This window comes from Doryrhamphus excisus, chromosome 17 (assembly GCF_030265055.1).
Source record: "Doryrhamphus excisus isolate RoL2022-K1 chromosome 17, RoL_Dexc_1.0, whole genome shotgun sequence".
Classification (NCBI taxonomy): domain Eukaryota; kingdom Metazoa; phylum Chordata; class Actinopteri; order Syngnathiformes; family Syngnathidae; genus Doryrhamphus; species Doryrhamphus excisus.
Window position 1 is genome coordinate 3,080,909 of NC_080482.1, and position 14,903 is coordinate 3,095,811.

General features: G+C 41.8%; 1 protein-coding gene across 1 annotated transcript in view; it reads left to right on the forward strand.

Moving 5' to 3' along the window:
- znf407 (zinc finger protein 407) overlaps nt 1-14,903 on the forward strand; it is a 148,760-nt gene that overhangs the window by 100,706 nt on the left and 33,151 nt on the right. The window contains exon 9 of the mRNA XM_058053005.1: nt 2,537-2,715. Within this exon, the coding sequence (XP_057908988.1) occupies nt 2,537-2,715 (179 nt within the window). The remainder of the gene's footprint in view (nt 1-2,536; nt 2,716-14,903) is intronic.

A 14,903-nucleotide genomic window follows, 5' to 3' on the forward strand; every position in this document is an offset into this window, starting at 1 on the left:
TCACTTCTTTTAGTGGGTGTCTATCAATACGATACGTATGAATCTGTCAGATTGCAAGGGAATCTTTAGCTTTAGCAGAAGCAGAAGGTTTTGTGGTAAATCCACTGCCGTATGGAACTCTTTATAAAGTCCCAGTTACAGTCGGTGGGAATCAACTCCCAAAGCATGACCCTGCCAGTCCTACATGTTTCACTGTGTCAATGCTGTTATTCTATAGAAATGTTACTAATTATTTAGGGGAGGCTGTGGAAGATTGTACCACTTTTTGTTCGAGCAAGTGTAACTACGCGGTTTGTGTGCCACAAATGTGGTACATATACAGTATTTGTCTGCAGTAAATGACTAGAACTTACAGATTCGTGGTACAATCAACAAACCGTTTTTGAACAGTTCTGACATCACCACAGCTCGTTTCTGATCTGTCAAAATAATCGTTCCAACTATTCCTTTGTTACAACCATTCCCGGTCTCTTCTACTTTCTGTACCTACTGTAGCCATCAGGGATTGAACCCTAAATGTGACATGGTTGATTCCTACTTGTATAAACATTGTAGATTTAGGTCATGATGGCATTCCGCCCGAAGGTTCATCTTTTCGACCTGCTCTCAAGGTTACTCATCGGGCGGTGTTGAATGTATTTCATATGGAACGAACAGAACAGGAGAGCTACAGTGGAGCCGGCTGGACTGCGGCCCGTGATGGAGAGTGGTGTCTCTGCAAAAAAGTGAAAACAAATTTTCTCTTCAGCTTGTGTGAGCTATGGCACAGTAAGGCTTTATTGTCCCGGCCAAGGTGATAAGAGAGAGTAATTGCGTATTATACTGTCCAAGAATGTCAGGTCCAAACTGAGCATGAGTGCCCCATCCATCAACACATGATGGTGTGCGCTTATGTGTCTGTGGCAAAAAAAAAAAAAAAAAAAAATGATTGTATGCAGTAAGATCTTGCTTATATATGATGAATGATGTCTTAAAGGTATGTGTAAAATCATGACTGTATTACTTCTATCACAGATGCATTTACATCCGGTCTGACTATGAACAATTTAATGAAATTAATGCACATGATTATGTTATCCATCCAGTCGTTCATGAGTGTGTGTGTGTGTGTGTGTGTGTGTGTTCACGAAGAGGTTTAGATCAAGCCCCGCAGCAGGTTGGGTCGTATCATTAATCTGAATTGGGTTGTGTGTGACTCCTTGCACTGACATGGTTACAGCCAGCATTATACAGTGGCACTGTCTGACCACCCTTACACACACACACACACACACACACACAATCACACACACACACACACCATGTGTGTGTTTGAATGCTCACTGACATTAAACAGCTATTCCAATTAGTCAAACCCTACACTCTTCATTCAGCTACAAATGATGGAAAAGGTAGATGGAAAAGCTATTCTGGCTGTTGGACCTACGGGAATTAAAAATGGGAGAAAATCACTTGGGAATTTTTAGGTCCGATGTCAGTGATGTTGATGATGTATTCCAGGGCTGGACGGTAAGACCAAAAATCATATCCCGGTATATTTAGATTGAATATCGATATACAATATATATATGTTGATATTTTTTCCACAAACAAAAGTACAAAAAAAAAAAAATAGAACAAGTTAAAAAGTTTGCATGTTCTCCCCGTGCATGCATGGCTTTTCTCCGGGTACTCCGGTTTCCTCCCACATTCCAAAAACATGCTAGGTTAATTGGCGACTCCAAATTGTCCATAGGTATGAATGTGAGTGTGAATGGTTGTTTGTCTATATGTGCCCTGTGATTGGCTGGCCACCAGTCCAGGGTGTACCACGCCTTTCGCCCCAAAAGACAGCTGGGATAGGCTCCAGCACCCCCCACGACCCTCATGAGGATAAGCGGTAGAAAATGAATGAATAAATGAATATATATATATGTCGATATTTTTTCCACAAACAAAAGTAAAAAAAATAAAATAAATATAGAACAAGTTAAAGAGTTTGCACGTTCTCCCCGTGCTTGCGTGGGTTTTCTCCGGGTACTCCGGTTTCCTCCCACATTCCAAAAACATGCTAGGTTAACTGGCGACTCCAAATTGTCCATAGGTATGAATGTGAGTGTGAATGGTTGTTTGTCTATATGTGCCCTGTGATTGGCTGGCGACCAGTCCAGGGTGTACCACACCTTTCGCCCAAAAGACAGCTGGGATAGGCTCCAGCAACCCCTGCAACCCTTGTGAGGATAAGCAGTAGAAAATGAAGAACATTAGTATAGGCTGCACGGCGGTCGAGTGGTTAGCGCGGTTGGTTAAATATAATAGAATCTTCAGTGCAATCATGCTGTACTCACAACGTGGTCAACGTGACATTCAAAACCAAACTTGCAATATAATGACAGAAAGAGAACATTAATACAAGATAGATTTTGTTGGTTATCAGCATTGTGATGTTCTTTCCACACACGGCTGCTCCTCCAGCTCCAATGTTTCCTTCGTCACTCTAATATTTGAGTACACATATTATGAAATTGAGATATCATAATGTGTTTTTCTCTTACAGATCCAACTGTGCTGAGAACATCCGGAAGCACATCCTCCATACAGGAAAACATGAGGGAGTGAAGATGTACAACTGTCCAAAATGTGACTACGGCACCAACTCCCCCATTGAGTTCCGCAACCACCTGAAGGACAACCACCCAGACATTGAGAATCCAGATCTTGCTTACCTTCATGCAGGTAATGTGACATAGACATATTTCCAAGTGTATTGTTTAGTATGTCAGGAAGAAAAGAAAAGCAATTAATTCAGCATTTTCAAAGTATATTCTACTTCAATTGGTTTTCTTAGGTACAATCCATGCTTAGGCTCTTTAGTGACTACGTTGCTATCTTCATCATTTCCTGATGAAATTATTTTTGGGATTCATTTCACCCTGTAATCCTTTGTCAAAATCGGAACCTTCGTGTTTTTGAATAACATCTGAGCTAATCCAAGCTCCATAATGTCTCCAGAGGTCAGAGCTTTCGGTATCCTCCCATGTTCCTTTTGTCTGTAGATCATGTCTCGCTATTCGCAGCCACAATCAGGCAGCTTTCCAAAACTGCTGAGCCTTCCTGTCAGTCACTCAGGCCATAGAGACAGATGAAATCATATTCTTACTCTGTTGGTTTCTTTGTGTCCGAGTGCTCTCCTTTGTCCTTGGAGGGCCCCCAAATCTAATTGACAGAGTGCTCGTCCTTCAGAGGAACAGAGGACAGCCTTTATCCTGTTATCCTTTTGACCTCTTAGGAAAACTGTAGAGTTAGAGCTCCGTGCATTCTTGTTGCGCTGGGCTTCATTTCTTAGTGAAAGCAAATACATATGCTTTTGCCCTTGTGTTTGTTTTCAAACTTTTTTTTTTTTTGTGAATCTCGGACACAGAATAGTCTTTGTATAATTATTCTTCAGACACAAGGACAGCCCCCATCTGATACCTTCAAATAAACCGTAGCCTCTCACCTCAAACCCAATGCTTCCGAAAAACCTTTCACCCCAAAATTTCCTTCACCGTTTGTTTTTTTTCTACATGTATGGATGACCTTTGCCAGCAAAAGGTGGTGTGGTTTATTCAATTGTTTTATTTCATTCTGTTTTTGGTAGTCAGCTATATAAAAACACGCAGGAGTTATTCCAAAATCCTGTAAAGGAAATTTCAGAGTACATTTTCAAAGCGGCTTTTTTTTGAGGTCACGATTTATGCTATTACCTAGATACCGTTTCTAGCACTACAGTATCAAAGTATAATTTGCTGATTTAAGGTATTGATGATATATTGATGATGACACATCAGTTTTTGTAATTTAACAGTTTCGGACGAAAACCAAAACATACAAAGACTAAATCAATTTGTACAGTACCAAGAAGCCAAAATATTACCACTTCCACATGACATGGGAAGAGAACTTTTTGTTCACTCTATCATGTCGGACATACGGTGGCTGAGTCCATAGTAATGTGATAGAATGTCGTGTCTCATTGATGTTTTGTGTCATTACTGACACCAAGTAGCCAGAGTACTACATATGACTTGAGTAATAATGTGTCGAAACAGTAATGATACATCAATAATATATATTTTTTAAAACTGCGATTAGGATGTTCACACCGCAATGTTTCGCGGAATGACAGGATATCAAAATAAACAAATAGAACAAGGATCTTTTCTTGAAGAAATAGTAGCAGATTTTGGCTTGACCGACCAAACAACATCGAAATAATCATGCGGTCAACCTGTAAACATATTTCACTTGGACTCACTTGGATCCTTTCCACTTTCAAAAAGTGAAAGTGTGTTGGTAAGTGTAAAAAAAAAAAAAACCCAGACAGAACTAAAAGAAAAGGACAGGAGAAAAAAAGATGAGGAAGGTGGATGTTGAATTAACCTGCTTGTGATAGCTCTCTGTCAGAGTGGCACCGGGGCCAGCAGCGAGAGGCAAATCATGTGTGATGGCCCTTCCTGCTGTTCCCCCTTTGAAAGACACAGATCAAACGCGCCGTACTCACAGACCCTTGCAGCTCCTCGCGTCGGATTGATTGACACCCAAATGTCTCGGCTGCAACTCTGTCTTCCCATATAACGCTCTCTTTCCCCCCACGTCTTTCTCCATCTTCCCTGCTCTATTCAGCATCGCAGCCCAAATTAAAGCCCTTCTCAAGGATGAAAGCGGAGGTATTTTACAAACCAAAGAAAAGAGGGAATTAGACCCAGCAAGCGATGGTGGAGAATGATGATTAGAATTTGAGAAGAAAACTAGGAAAAAGGGTTAAGTTTAATAAAATGGTAATGACAATTGTCTTTCTTGTGCGATCTGCAGTGAGATACGCCAGACAGAACGAGTAGGGCCTTTAGCTAGCCCGTCGTAGCACTGCAGCACAACCCAAGCTGCAGGTACCTCAGAATGCATCGTTGTGGGCACATGGCCGAGAAGTCCAGAATGTTAAATTCCCAACTGGACAAAGTTTTTTTTTGGAAATATGAAGAAATCATAACTAAGGCAATAATTTGTCAGCCTTAAAGGCACGGCGTTAAATCAAAACAGTGTGCAATTATGTGTTCCGTAACACGTTATGTATGGCTACTGTAGAATGCTAGAGCAGACATAACCCCAGAGGTGATATTTTTAATACGCACCCACAGATGATCACATTTGTTTTTTGCATGCAAGTTTTTTTTTTTATTGGATTAATTATTCATTCATTCATTCATTTTCTACCGCTTATCCTCAACGAGGGTCGCTGGGGGTCCTGTCCTCGAATGAGAGGCGGGGTACACCCTGGACTGGTGGCCAGCCAATCACAGGGCAAATATAGACAAACAACCATTCACACTCACATTCATACCTATGGACAATTTGGAGTCGCTAATTAACCTAGCATGTTTTTGGAATGTGGGAGGAAACCGGAGTACCCGGAGAAAACCCACGCATGCACGAGGAGAACATGCAAACTCCACACAGAGATGGCCGAGGGTGGAATTGAACCCTGGCTGTGAGGTCTGCACGCTCACCACTCAACCACTGTGTAGCCCCTTGGATGAATTAATGAAATATTATTAGTTACAATGGCCTTTTTTATTTTATTTTATTTTTTACTAGTTTTTACTAGTTTTGCATTGCGCAGACCTCACAGCGAGGAGACCAGGGTTCAATTCCACCCTCGGCCATCTCTGTGTGGAGTTTGCATGTTCTCCCCGTGCATGCGTGGGTTTTCTCCGGGTACTCCGGTTTCCTCCCACATTCCAAAAACATGCTAGGTTAATTGCCGACTCTAAATTGTCCATAGGTATGAATGTGAGTGTGAATGGTTGTTTGTCTATATGTGCCCTGTGATTGGCTGGCCACCAATCCATGGTGTACCCCGCCTCTCGCCCGAAGACAGCTGGGATAGGCTCCAGCACCCCCCGCGACCCTCGTGAGCTCCTTATAAAATGACACTTTCATCTGGTGAGCTTTACTTGTGCATCGTGTTGAAGCCGTGCGAAGGACAAGTGTGTACGTGAAGCAAATGTGCTTTGGTATTCCACTGCATACAGTTTGACACCGTGATGACATTGTGAAAAAAGGCGCAAACAATCAGCAGTTTTTCGACAATACTGTGTTAATGTGACATGTTTTGATGGGAAACATGTGATAAAAACAAGGATCGCAGTTCTTTATAAAGTCATCCGGGCTTGGGAACAACATATAATAAGTTTACGTGGTTCTTTCATTCATTCATTCATTCATTTTATACCGCTTATCCTCACGAGGGTCGCAGGGGGTGCTGGAGCCTATCCCAGCTGACTGGTCGCCAGCCAATCACAGAAAGAAACACACCCGACGCCCTCATCTATGAGCGATGCGTGGAGGGAATACTTGAGGGCAGCACTCTCGGTCCACAATGGGACAGTGAAAATGGGACCAGACAGGCCGCCTTCTCCTATAAAAGCTACTCCATTATTCAGCCCACCTTCCCCCTCCATTTAAAGACACACTACTTATCCGGATACAGTAGCCAAAGTGTCGCAGACAAGAAAGATAGATACTCAGAAGGGGGAAATACTGAACGGATAAGATGGTTGACATTCAGTTTTATCTCCCTTTGCCCCATCTTGACCTTTACTGAACCAACACAGCCCCTTGTAGCAATGCTTTTTTTTTACCTCTACCGTGACCTTTGCCCTCTTACTGTACCAAGCACCCTCGTCTTCTGTGTTGCTTCTCCAGTGTCTTCAGTTTGGTGACTCTCCAGACGCACCAGCAGCATCACTAATTACCAACAGGCTCAACTTTCCCAACTAAACAACCAATTATCAGCACTTTAGCTAAAGCCGAGTCCCATGTTTTCTGATACAGTGGCCTATTAGGGCCCCTTATTTCTCCCCCAGCATAATTGAATCCCCTGGCTGCTAATCAGTGGGCTATTTTAAGACAATGTGCAGTTGGTAATCAGAGGTCCTGCATGCCTATTAGACTTTCAGATCCCAATTAAGTGCCCTCTTATTTCTAACATAACAAGTCACTACTGCCACTGCTGTTTTGTAGTTCCCCTTTTAGTGGCCAGCTCGGTTTATGCGCCGTGCGTCTGTGTGGTCTGTTTGGCTTATTTGCCAAATAAGGCCCTGTACCTGCCCACACGCACAACCAAAACTTGAAATTGTTGTTATTTATTCTAAATTATTTCAATTAATTGTACAAATTACTGTGTACGCTGTACATTGTTCATATTTGATGTCATCTATTTATTAGCCACATTATTATTTATTATTATTTACTATTTATTATTTATTATTTATTATTTATTATTTATTATTTATTATTTATTATTTATTATTTATTATTTATTATTTATTATTTATTATTTATTATTTTTTATTTTTTATTTTTTATTTATTATTTATTATTTATTATTTTCTACCGCTTTTTCCTCACGAGGGTCGCAGGGGGTGCTGGAGCCTATCCCAGCTGTCTTCGGGCGAGAGGCGGGGTACACCCTGGACTGGTGGCCAGCCAATCACAGGGCACATATAGACAAACAACCATTCACACTCACATTCATACCTATGGACAATTTGGAGTCGCCAGTTAACCTAGCATGTTTTTGGAATGTGGGAGGAAACCGGAGAACCCGGAGAAAACCCACGCATGCACGGGGAGAACATCCAAACTCCACACAGAGATGGCCGAGGGTGGAATTGAACCCTGGTCTCCTCGCTGTGATTTTATTTTTTATTTTTTATTTTTTATTTTGTATTTTTTTTTTTATTTTTTGTTTTTATTTTTTATTTATTTTTTTTATTATTTTTTTTTTTTTTTTTTTTTTATCTATTATTTCACGGGAGCCAGGCAACAACATTTCATTGGCAATATCACTACTGTGTTATTGTGCAATGACAATAAAGAAAGTCTATGTCTATGTCTTGGAGCGCAAAAAAACAAAGGGCAAAGGTTAACTTTAGCGTCACAGTGTGCAGGTGTCCTTTTCTCTCTTTCGATACGCAGCGTGAATTATTTTAACTACAGCGCCAAGTTAGACGCTAACTATATTTGCACTCTGTTGTCTAATCGTTATGGCACACTGGCTTGTTTCCTTCTGTTTTACACACAAAAATAGTCCTTTACAGTACAAGCAGTATGAAAGGAGATGAGTCAGTTTTTTCTTAGATTAGATTTTATGGTCTGCTCCCATCTGCAGTGCAAGTTTAATGTCAACATAAATCTGTGCTGTGCCTGAAACACTGATTTCATGATGAAACTGATGGATGTAATTCAAGTGCCTCTGTAACATCAGGGAGTGCTCAACCTAATCTCTTTCAAAGTTTTTTTTTTTTTTTTTTATTCCCCCCACCACTTTTATTTAGGTTTAATGAGTGCACATATCACAAACCTCTCATTAGCAAATAGATAGGCACAGAAGCTGTTAAAGTACAAATGTAAACATCTATCTCCTGCTGTCTCAGGGGTCTTTCCAACAAAATTGGATGCGTCTTCATGCAGATTTTAAATTTCAGGAGGAAAAAAAAAAAAAGTTTGCAAGCGAATGTCTTTGCCAGTAGGACTTGTTTCTGTCCACTCATGAGTACAGAGTATCTCTCTCCTATTCTCTTGGTCTTGTCTTGGTGACTGGTGAAGTTGAGAGGAGCCAGAGTGTGAAAGAGGCCCACAGAGGGCAGCTTTTGAATGTGTATGTGAATCCATACTGTACAAATGTGTGTGTGTGTGTGTGTGTGTGTGGAAAGAGAAAGTTTGTGCATGTCTCCGAGTCTCTATGTGTTTAGTGTTGGTGTGGACTCCCCACAGCCTAATTAAAGGGCAAGGAAAGCCACTCACAGAGAGTTTAAATCTAAAAGGGTAAATTAGCACTCAAAAGGGGTGTGGCAAATTCACATATACACACAGGCCATGAAATCTCTTTTGACACTTTTGAAAAAGGGGAAAAAAGAACAAGGAAGCTGAAGAGAGGGGAAACATATTAATGAGACCACAGTGCATTTTAATATCAGTGCACTGATATGAACTTATAAAATGACACATCATAATTTCAGTCAATGTGGACTCATCTGACTAGCAATATCTCCAGGCTGTAGCTCAAGGTAAACTCAGGATTATGGAAGTACAGTATTATAGAAAATTGATATTTATTTATTGTTAACGAGAAAAGCTGGCTCATGGGAACAAGGTAGCCAGAAGCCAATCAGACTGTGAACTACGGCTTCACTACAATGAATGATAATAAATGTAATATGGAAGTAGCAGTGCAGGATGAAGGTTTGGAACTGCATATGAAGTGCTTTCCACACACTATAAATTTTGCAATTCAAGCTGGACTCGTGTTTTCCCCGCATCACTCGTTACCGGGCGGGTGCTTTTTTTTTCCATTGCAGTTCAACCGCTACCGCAGTGTTAATGTCCAAGCACGGGGGTCGGCAACCTTTAACCTCAAAGAGCCTTTTTCTTAGTTTTGCAGTAAATAAAAAAAAACAAAAATAGTCTGGTGCTGCAAAGTATCACATCTTAGCTTATATTCGGACAATAGATGCTGTGATATTTTTAGGAATGATTCTTTCATGTATTGTCCATCTGTGGGTTGCCAACCCCAGTCAGTAGTAATTATACACTTGATCAAACTCACCTAAGATAAGTGAGATCAAAACGTGACCCCTGCACAAGACTTCTATCGTAACATATGACGTGGTTAGCACGCAGGCCTCACAGCTAGGAGACCCAAGTTCAATTCCACCCTCGGCCATCTCTGTGTGGAGTTTGCATGTTCTTCCCGTGCATGCATGTTTTTTTTCATGGGGACTCCGGTTTCCTCCCACATTCCAAAAACATGCTAGGTTAATTGCCTAAATTGTCCATAGGTATGAATGTGAGTGTGAATGGTTGTTTATCTATATGTGCCCTGTGATTGGCTGGCCACCAGTCCAGGGTGTACCCTACCTCTCGCCCAAAGACCGCTGGGATAGGCTCCAACACCCCTTGCGACCCTCCTGAGGAAAAAGCGGTAGAAAATGAATGAGGTTTCCAGCTCATTCCAAAAACATGCTAGGTTAATTGCCGACTCTAAATTGTCCATAGGTATGAATGTGAGTGTGAATGGTTGTTTGTCTATATGTGCCCTGTGATTGGCTGGCCACCAGTCCAGTGTGTACCCCGGCTCAGCTGGGATAGGCTCCAGCACCCCCCGCGACCCTCGTGAGGATAAGCGGTAGAAAATGAATAAATAACATATGACACTATTTCAGAAAGTCAGCACTTCCTTTGGCCCATGTTCTAAGCATCATGGGAAATGTAGTTCTTTTTGAGCATAAACTTGTTCTCATGACCCCAATGGGGTGTATCTTGACACCCCTCCAAAACAGCATTTTTTTAACATTCCAAAGACAGATTACATAATAGGTATTGAACTCCAAGCTTGTGCCTGACTGTACGAATATGCAATATGTGTGTTTCCCCACAGTGAGAAGCTTATAGAGACTCCCGGTGTGCCATACAAAAATACTGTACACATGCCAAAGTACACACAGAATTACATTTCCAGTCTTCCAGGTCTTTTCCCCAAGGACTGTGCATATAGGATATTCCATGTGTACATACGTAGGTGCCTGTATGTCACTCTGCCGCGTTGGGTTCTGGAAAATACATCTTGGTTTTGTCAAATCTGAGTCTCGACATAAGAGGCCCGAACAGATGTCTCTCTCAGTGAAACACACGACCCCATCCTTTCATTTATCCACAAACACACACGTGCCAAAGCCGGTTTCAGATTCTCTCTCTCGGACCGGCAAGGAATACAAATTCAGGTCCTCTCTCAAGATAGCGATCATTCCGGCTGTGGCTTCAGAAATGTTATCTTCACCGGGAAGCTGAATTGATAATACTAGACTGTATGCATTTTATTACAAAGGCCCAGTTTGTAAAAAGGTAATCATTTACTGTTGCTGCTATCTGCCCCGAGCCATACATCTTCTGTCCTCGCAGGACAAAGTTCTGCCACTGCTTCTAACCTTTTGTTAAAACATGCTTGACTTTTCGGTGCATGCATTCCTTTTTCAGGTTCTTCACTTCCTGCTTTTCTTCAACATTTTTACCCATTGCAACATACCATAACCTGTTTTCTTCATCCGTATAGTTGCACTGTGTGTGTTTAGGGACGCAAAGACTAAAAATGACAGTGAATGAAAGGCTAATCCCTTTCGGCGTATTGCAGAATCCAATACCAGACCCGCAAATCTCATCATTTCAATTATCATATTTATCATATTTATTCATTCCGTCCTGCTTAATGCTGTCTCTCTTGCACACGCATTCTCTCTCACAGAGCCTCCTTCTGTACATTAATCTATTTTTCCCTCCATTGCTGTCTCCACTGGCGACATGTAAGCCTGCCAGTCATGATGATTGACAGCACTCAAGTGGCCTCCGGTGAAGCGTTTTTTTTTTTTTTTTCCTTTTCGTTTTTTCTTGTTGGTCAGGCGTTTGTGCCGGGGTCTTATCAGGAAACCCAATTTATTGTTGTTTCTTTGAGCGAAAGGGTGCTGCCACTCAAATTGACTGACAGCTCTCAGATTTGCAGGCTGCATTGCCGGGATTTCCTTTAAGTTCCTACGTTTGTTATTACTGTTGTTTATGTATTTATTTTAAATTGTCAGCATGCTGGAGATTATTGGGCATTCACTTCCTCCGCACAAAGAGTTTGTACACAGCCAGTGCAGGCTGTAGATTAGCTGCTGTTTTGTTTTGGTCTGACCTTGGCAGTGATTTCTACTGACAGATGGCAATCTGTAGTCTGCTCAGCATGTACCAGGTTAAATTTAGCCTTGTGAACATCTTTGTTTGAGCATGCATTTTATCGTTGGAATCACTGGTATGGAAATGTATTAAAGCTGGCATGGACTCACAAGGGCATAGGTATTTCTATTTTACTGTGTTTTTTTTTTTTTTTTGCATGTCACATATTTGTTTTTATTACAAATGTGTGCAACTGCAGGCACATTTATGAATTCATATTTTCATTTTATCTGGGTGCTTCAGTCGTGAGTGACTCAGACAGTTGATGTGTGCGCCTTCATTTGATATGCATTTCAAAAAAACACACATCTCTGTGTGTCATCATGTGTGATTTTTAATTTCTTTTTGCCGTGTCCTTCCCCCTCGCATGCGTGCGATGCTTGTTTATGACTATCAGCTCCCATGTGTAAGCGATTGTGCGTATGACCTCCGAATCTCGAGGCTTATCATGGCAGTGTTCCACATTATTGATAGCAAGCAAAGATATCGACAGGCCAAGCACCGGCAGCTTGCAGCAACGCCAGCAAGCGGGATGGGGCTTTGATATGACATATTGTGCGTCTCAGCACAAGCCATAAATAATTCTGACACGTTTTTGTATGCATGGGAAAGTCCTTGATTCAGCCTCCCATAAAAATAAACTTCTATTATGGAAGGTATTTGTCAAGTGGGTGCGTGATGGATGGCCCAACGTTTACCCTGTGGCAGGACGATGGGTTATGGATGCCCACCGCCCCTTGCTGGGGGAGGAGTTGTACCTAGCAACACTGACACCAGAGTAATTACTGCCCTCCTCACCACCGCAAAACCCAGATGAGGGCGTGCAAGAGGGCTGAGGGCATAGGGGGTGTGTGTAGGTGTATGCGTTGGGGGGGGGGGGGGGGTTGCAGTTTTATACAAACACCTCCACCACCTTTTGGAACGCCGTCCCCACCCACCCGTCATCAAGTCCCTGCACCGCCCATTGCGCAAAGTGACAAGGCTACAAGGGCAGTGATGTACCAATTTGGATGGATGGATGGATGGACAATAATAACAAATACATTATTGCGTAATTTGATCGTGTCTAGATTGTTTATAACATCTAACATATTTAATATCCTGAATCCTGCATTTGTCTGTTTATATCTAACGTGTTCACTTTATGAGTAGACAAAAAAGCGCAGCTTTGATTGTAACTGTTTCTAATTCTTTTATAACTGGGCGGCACGGTGGTGAAGTGGTTAGCGCGCAGACCTCACAGCTAGGAGACCAGGGTTGAATTCCACCCTTGGCCATCTCTGTGCAGAGTTTGCATGTTCTCCCCGTGCATGAGGACTATTTTTGTGTGTAAAACAGAAGGAAACAAGCCAGTATGCCATAACGATTAGACAACAGAGTGCAAATATAGTTAGCGTCTAACTTGGCGCTGTAGTTAAAATAATTCACGCTGCGTATAGAAAGAGAGAAAAGGACACCTGCACACTGTGACGCTAAAGTTAATAAATAAAAAATAAAAAAATAAAAAAATTAAAAAATAAAAAAATTAAAAAAAAATTAAAAAAAATATCACAGCTAGGAGACCAGGGTTCAATTCCACCCTCGGCCATCTCTGTGTGGAGTTTGCGTGTTCTCCCCGTGCAAGCGTGGGTTTTCTCCGGTTACTCCCACATTCCAAGCTAGGTTAATTGGTGACTCCAAATTGTCCATAGGTATGAATGTGAGTGTGAATGGTTGTTTGTCTATATGTGCCCTGTGATTGGCTGGCCACCAGTCCAGGGTATACCCCGCCTCTCGCCCAAAGACAGCTGGGATAGGCTCCAGCACCCCCTGCGACCCTTGTGAGGAAAAAGCGGTAGAAAAAGAATGAATGAATGTTTTATAACTTTGGTATTTTTATGAAAATTGTACCAATTGTTGAGCACGGTCTAGGTTAGTCCTTGAGGAGGCTTTGAATCTTCCAACTGCTTCAGGGAACTAAATGCTCACCTGTTTCACTCACTCATTGAAAATACTAACTCTGTTCTCAAGGACATTTGGGGTGCATTCTCTTATCTTTTTCTTATCATTTTTTTTGTTAGACTTAGACTTTTTGTTGCCTCTGCCGAGTCATACCGACTCACGTATGCCTGCCAGATGTACTTCCCGGTGACACTCTCCCATTTATTGGTGCTGGGAGGGGCTGGTATGGAAATATTGGCCACTGTACTACAGTACACATATATTTGACAGATATGTTATACTGCAATATGGGCGGAAGTCATTCCCCGGCCCTTAAGGTAGAATCTATGCAACTGTACGTAGAAATAAACATAACAGAACAAGTTCAAGACACTTCTTCTCTGTATTTTACGAACATCAACTGCTTGTATTCTTTCTTGAAGTAGCTCATCTTGGTACATTTGAGTTCCTTATGCAATTTCTTCCATAATTCGATTCCACATACTGAAATGTTGGGTTTTTTGGTGTTGTTCTCTCGTGTAAGTGTTTCAAATGTACTTTTTCTTTGAGATCATTATAGGTTATTGTTAGGGGCTGCACGGCGGTGATTATGAAAGTCTGCAGTCGAAGAAAGCATTATGAAAATTTTCATAAACAGTTCTTTTATCCGGGCTGCACAGCGGTAAAGTGGTTAGCGTGCAGACCTCACAGTGAGGAGACGCGAGTTCAATCCCACCCTCGGCCATCTCTGTGTGGAGTTTGCATGTTCTCCCCGTGCATGCGTGGGTTTTCTCCGGGTACTCCGGTTTCCTCCCACATTCCAAAAACATGCTAGGTTAATTGGCGACTCCAAATTGTCCATAGGTATGAATGTGAGTGTGAATGGTTGTTTGTCTATATGTGCCCTGTGATTGGCTGGACACCAGTTCAGAGTGTACCCCGCCTCTCGCCTGAAGACAGCTGGGATAGGCTCCAGCACCCACCGCGACCCTTGTGAGGATAAGCGGTAGAAAATGAATGAATGAAGATTATTGTTAGCTGTATGCATGATAATTTACTGAATCACCAATTAAAGCTAAACGTGGCCAACACAATGCAATACAGCAGCCACCACATCCAGTCTAATACAATCCATTTGATTTCACTCAAAATGAAAACTACAATTCTCTATCACTTAGAAAACACATGCATTT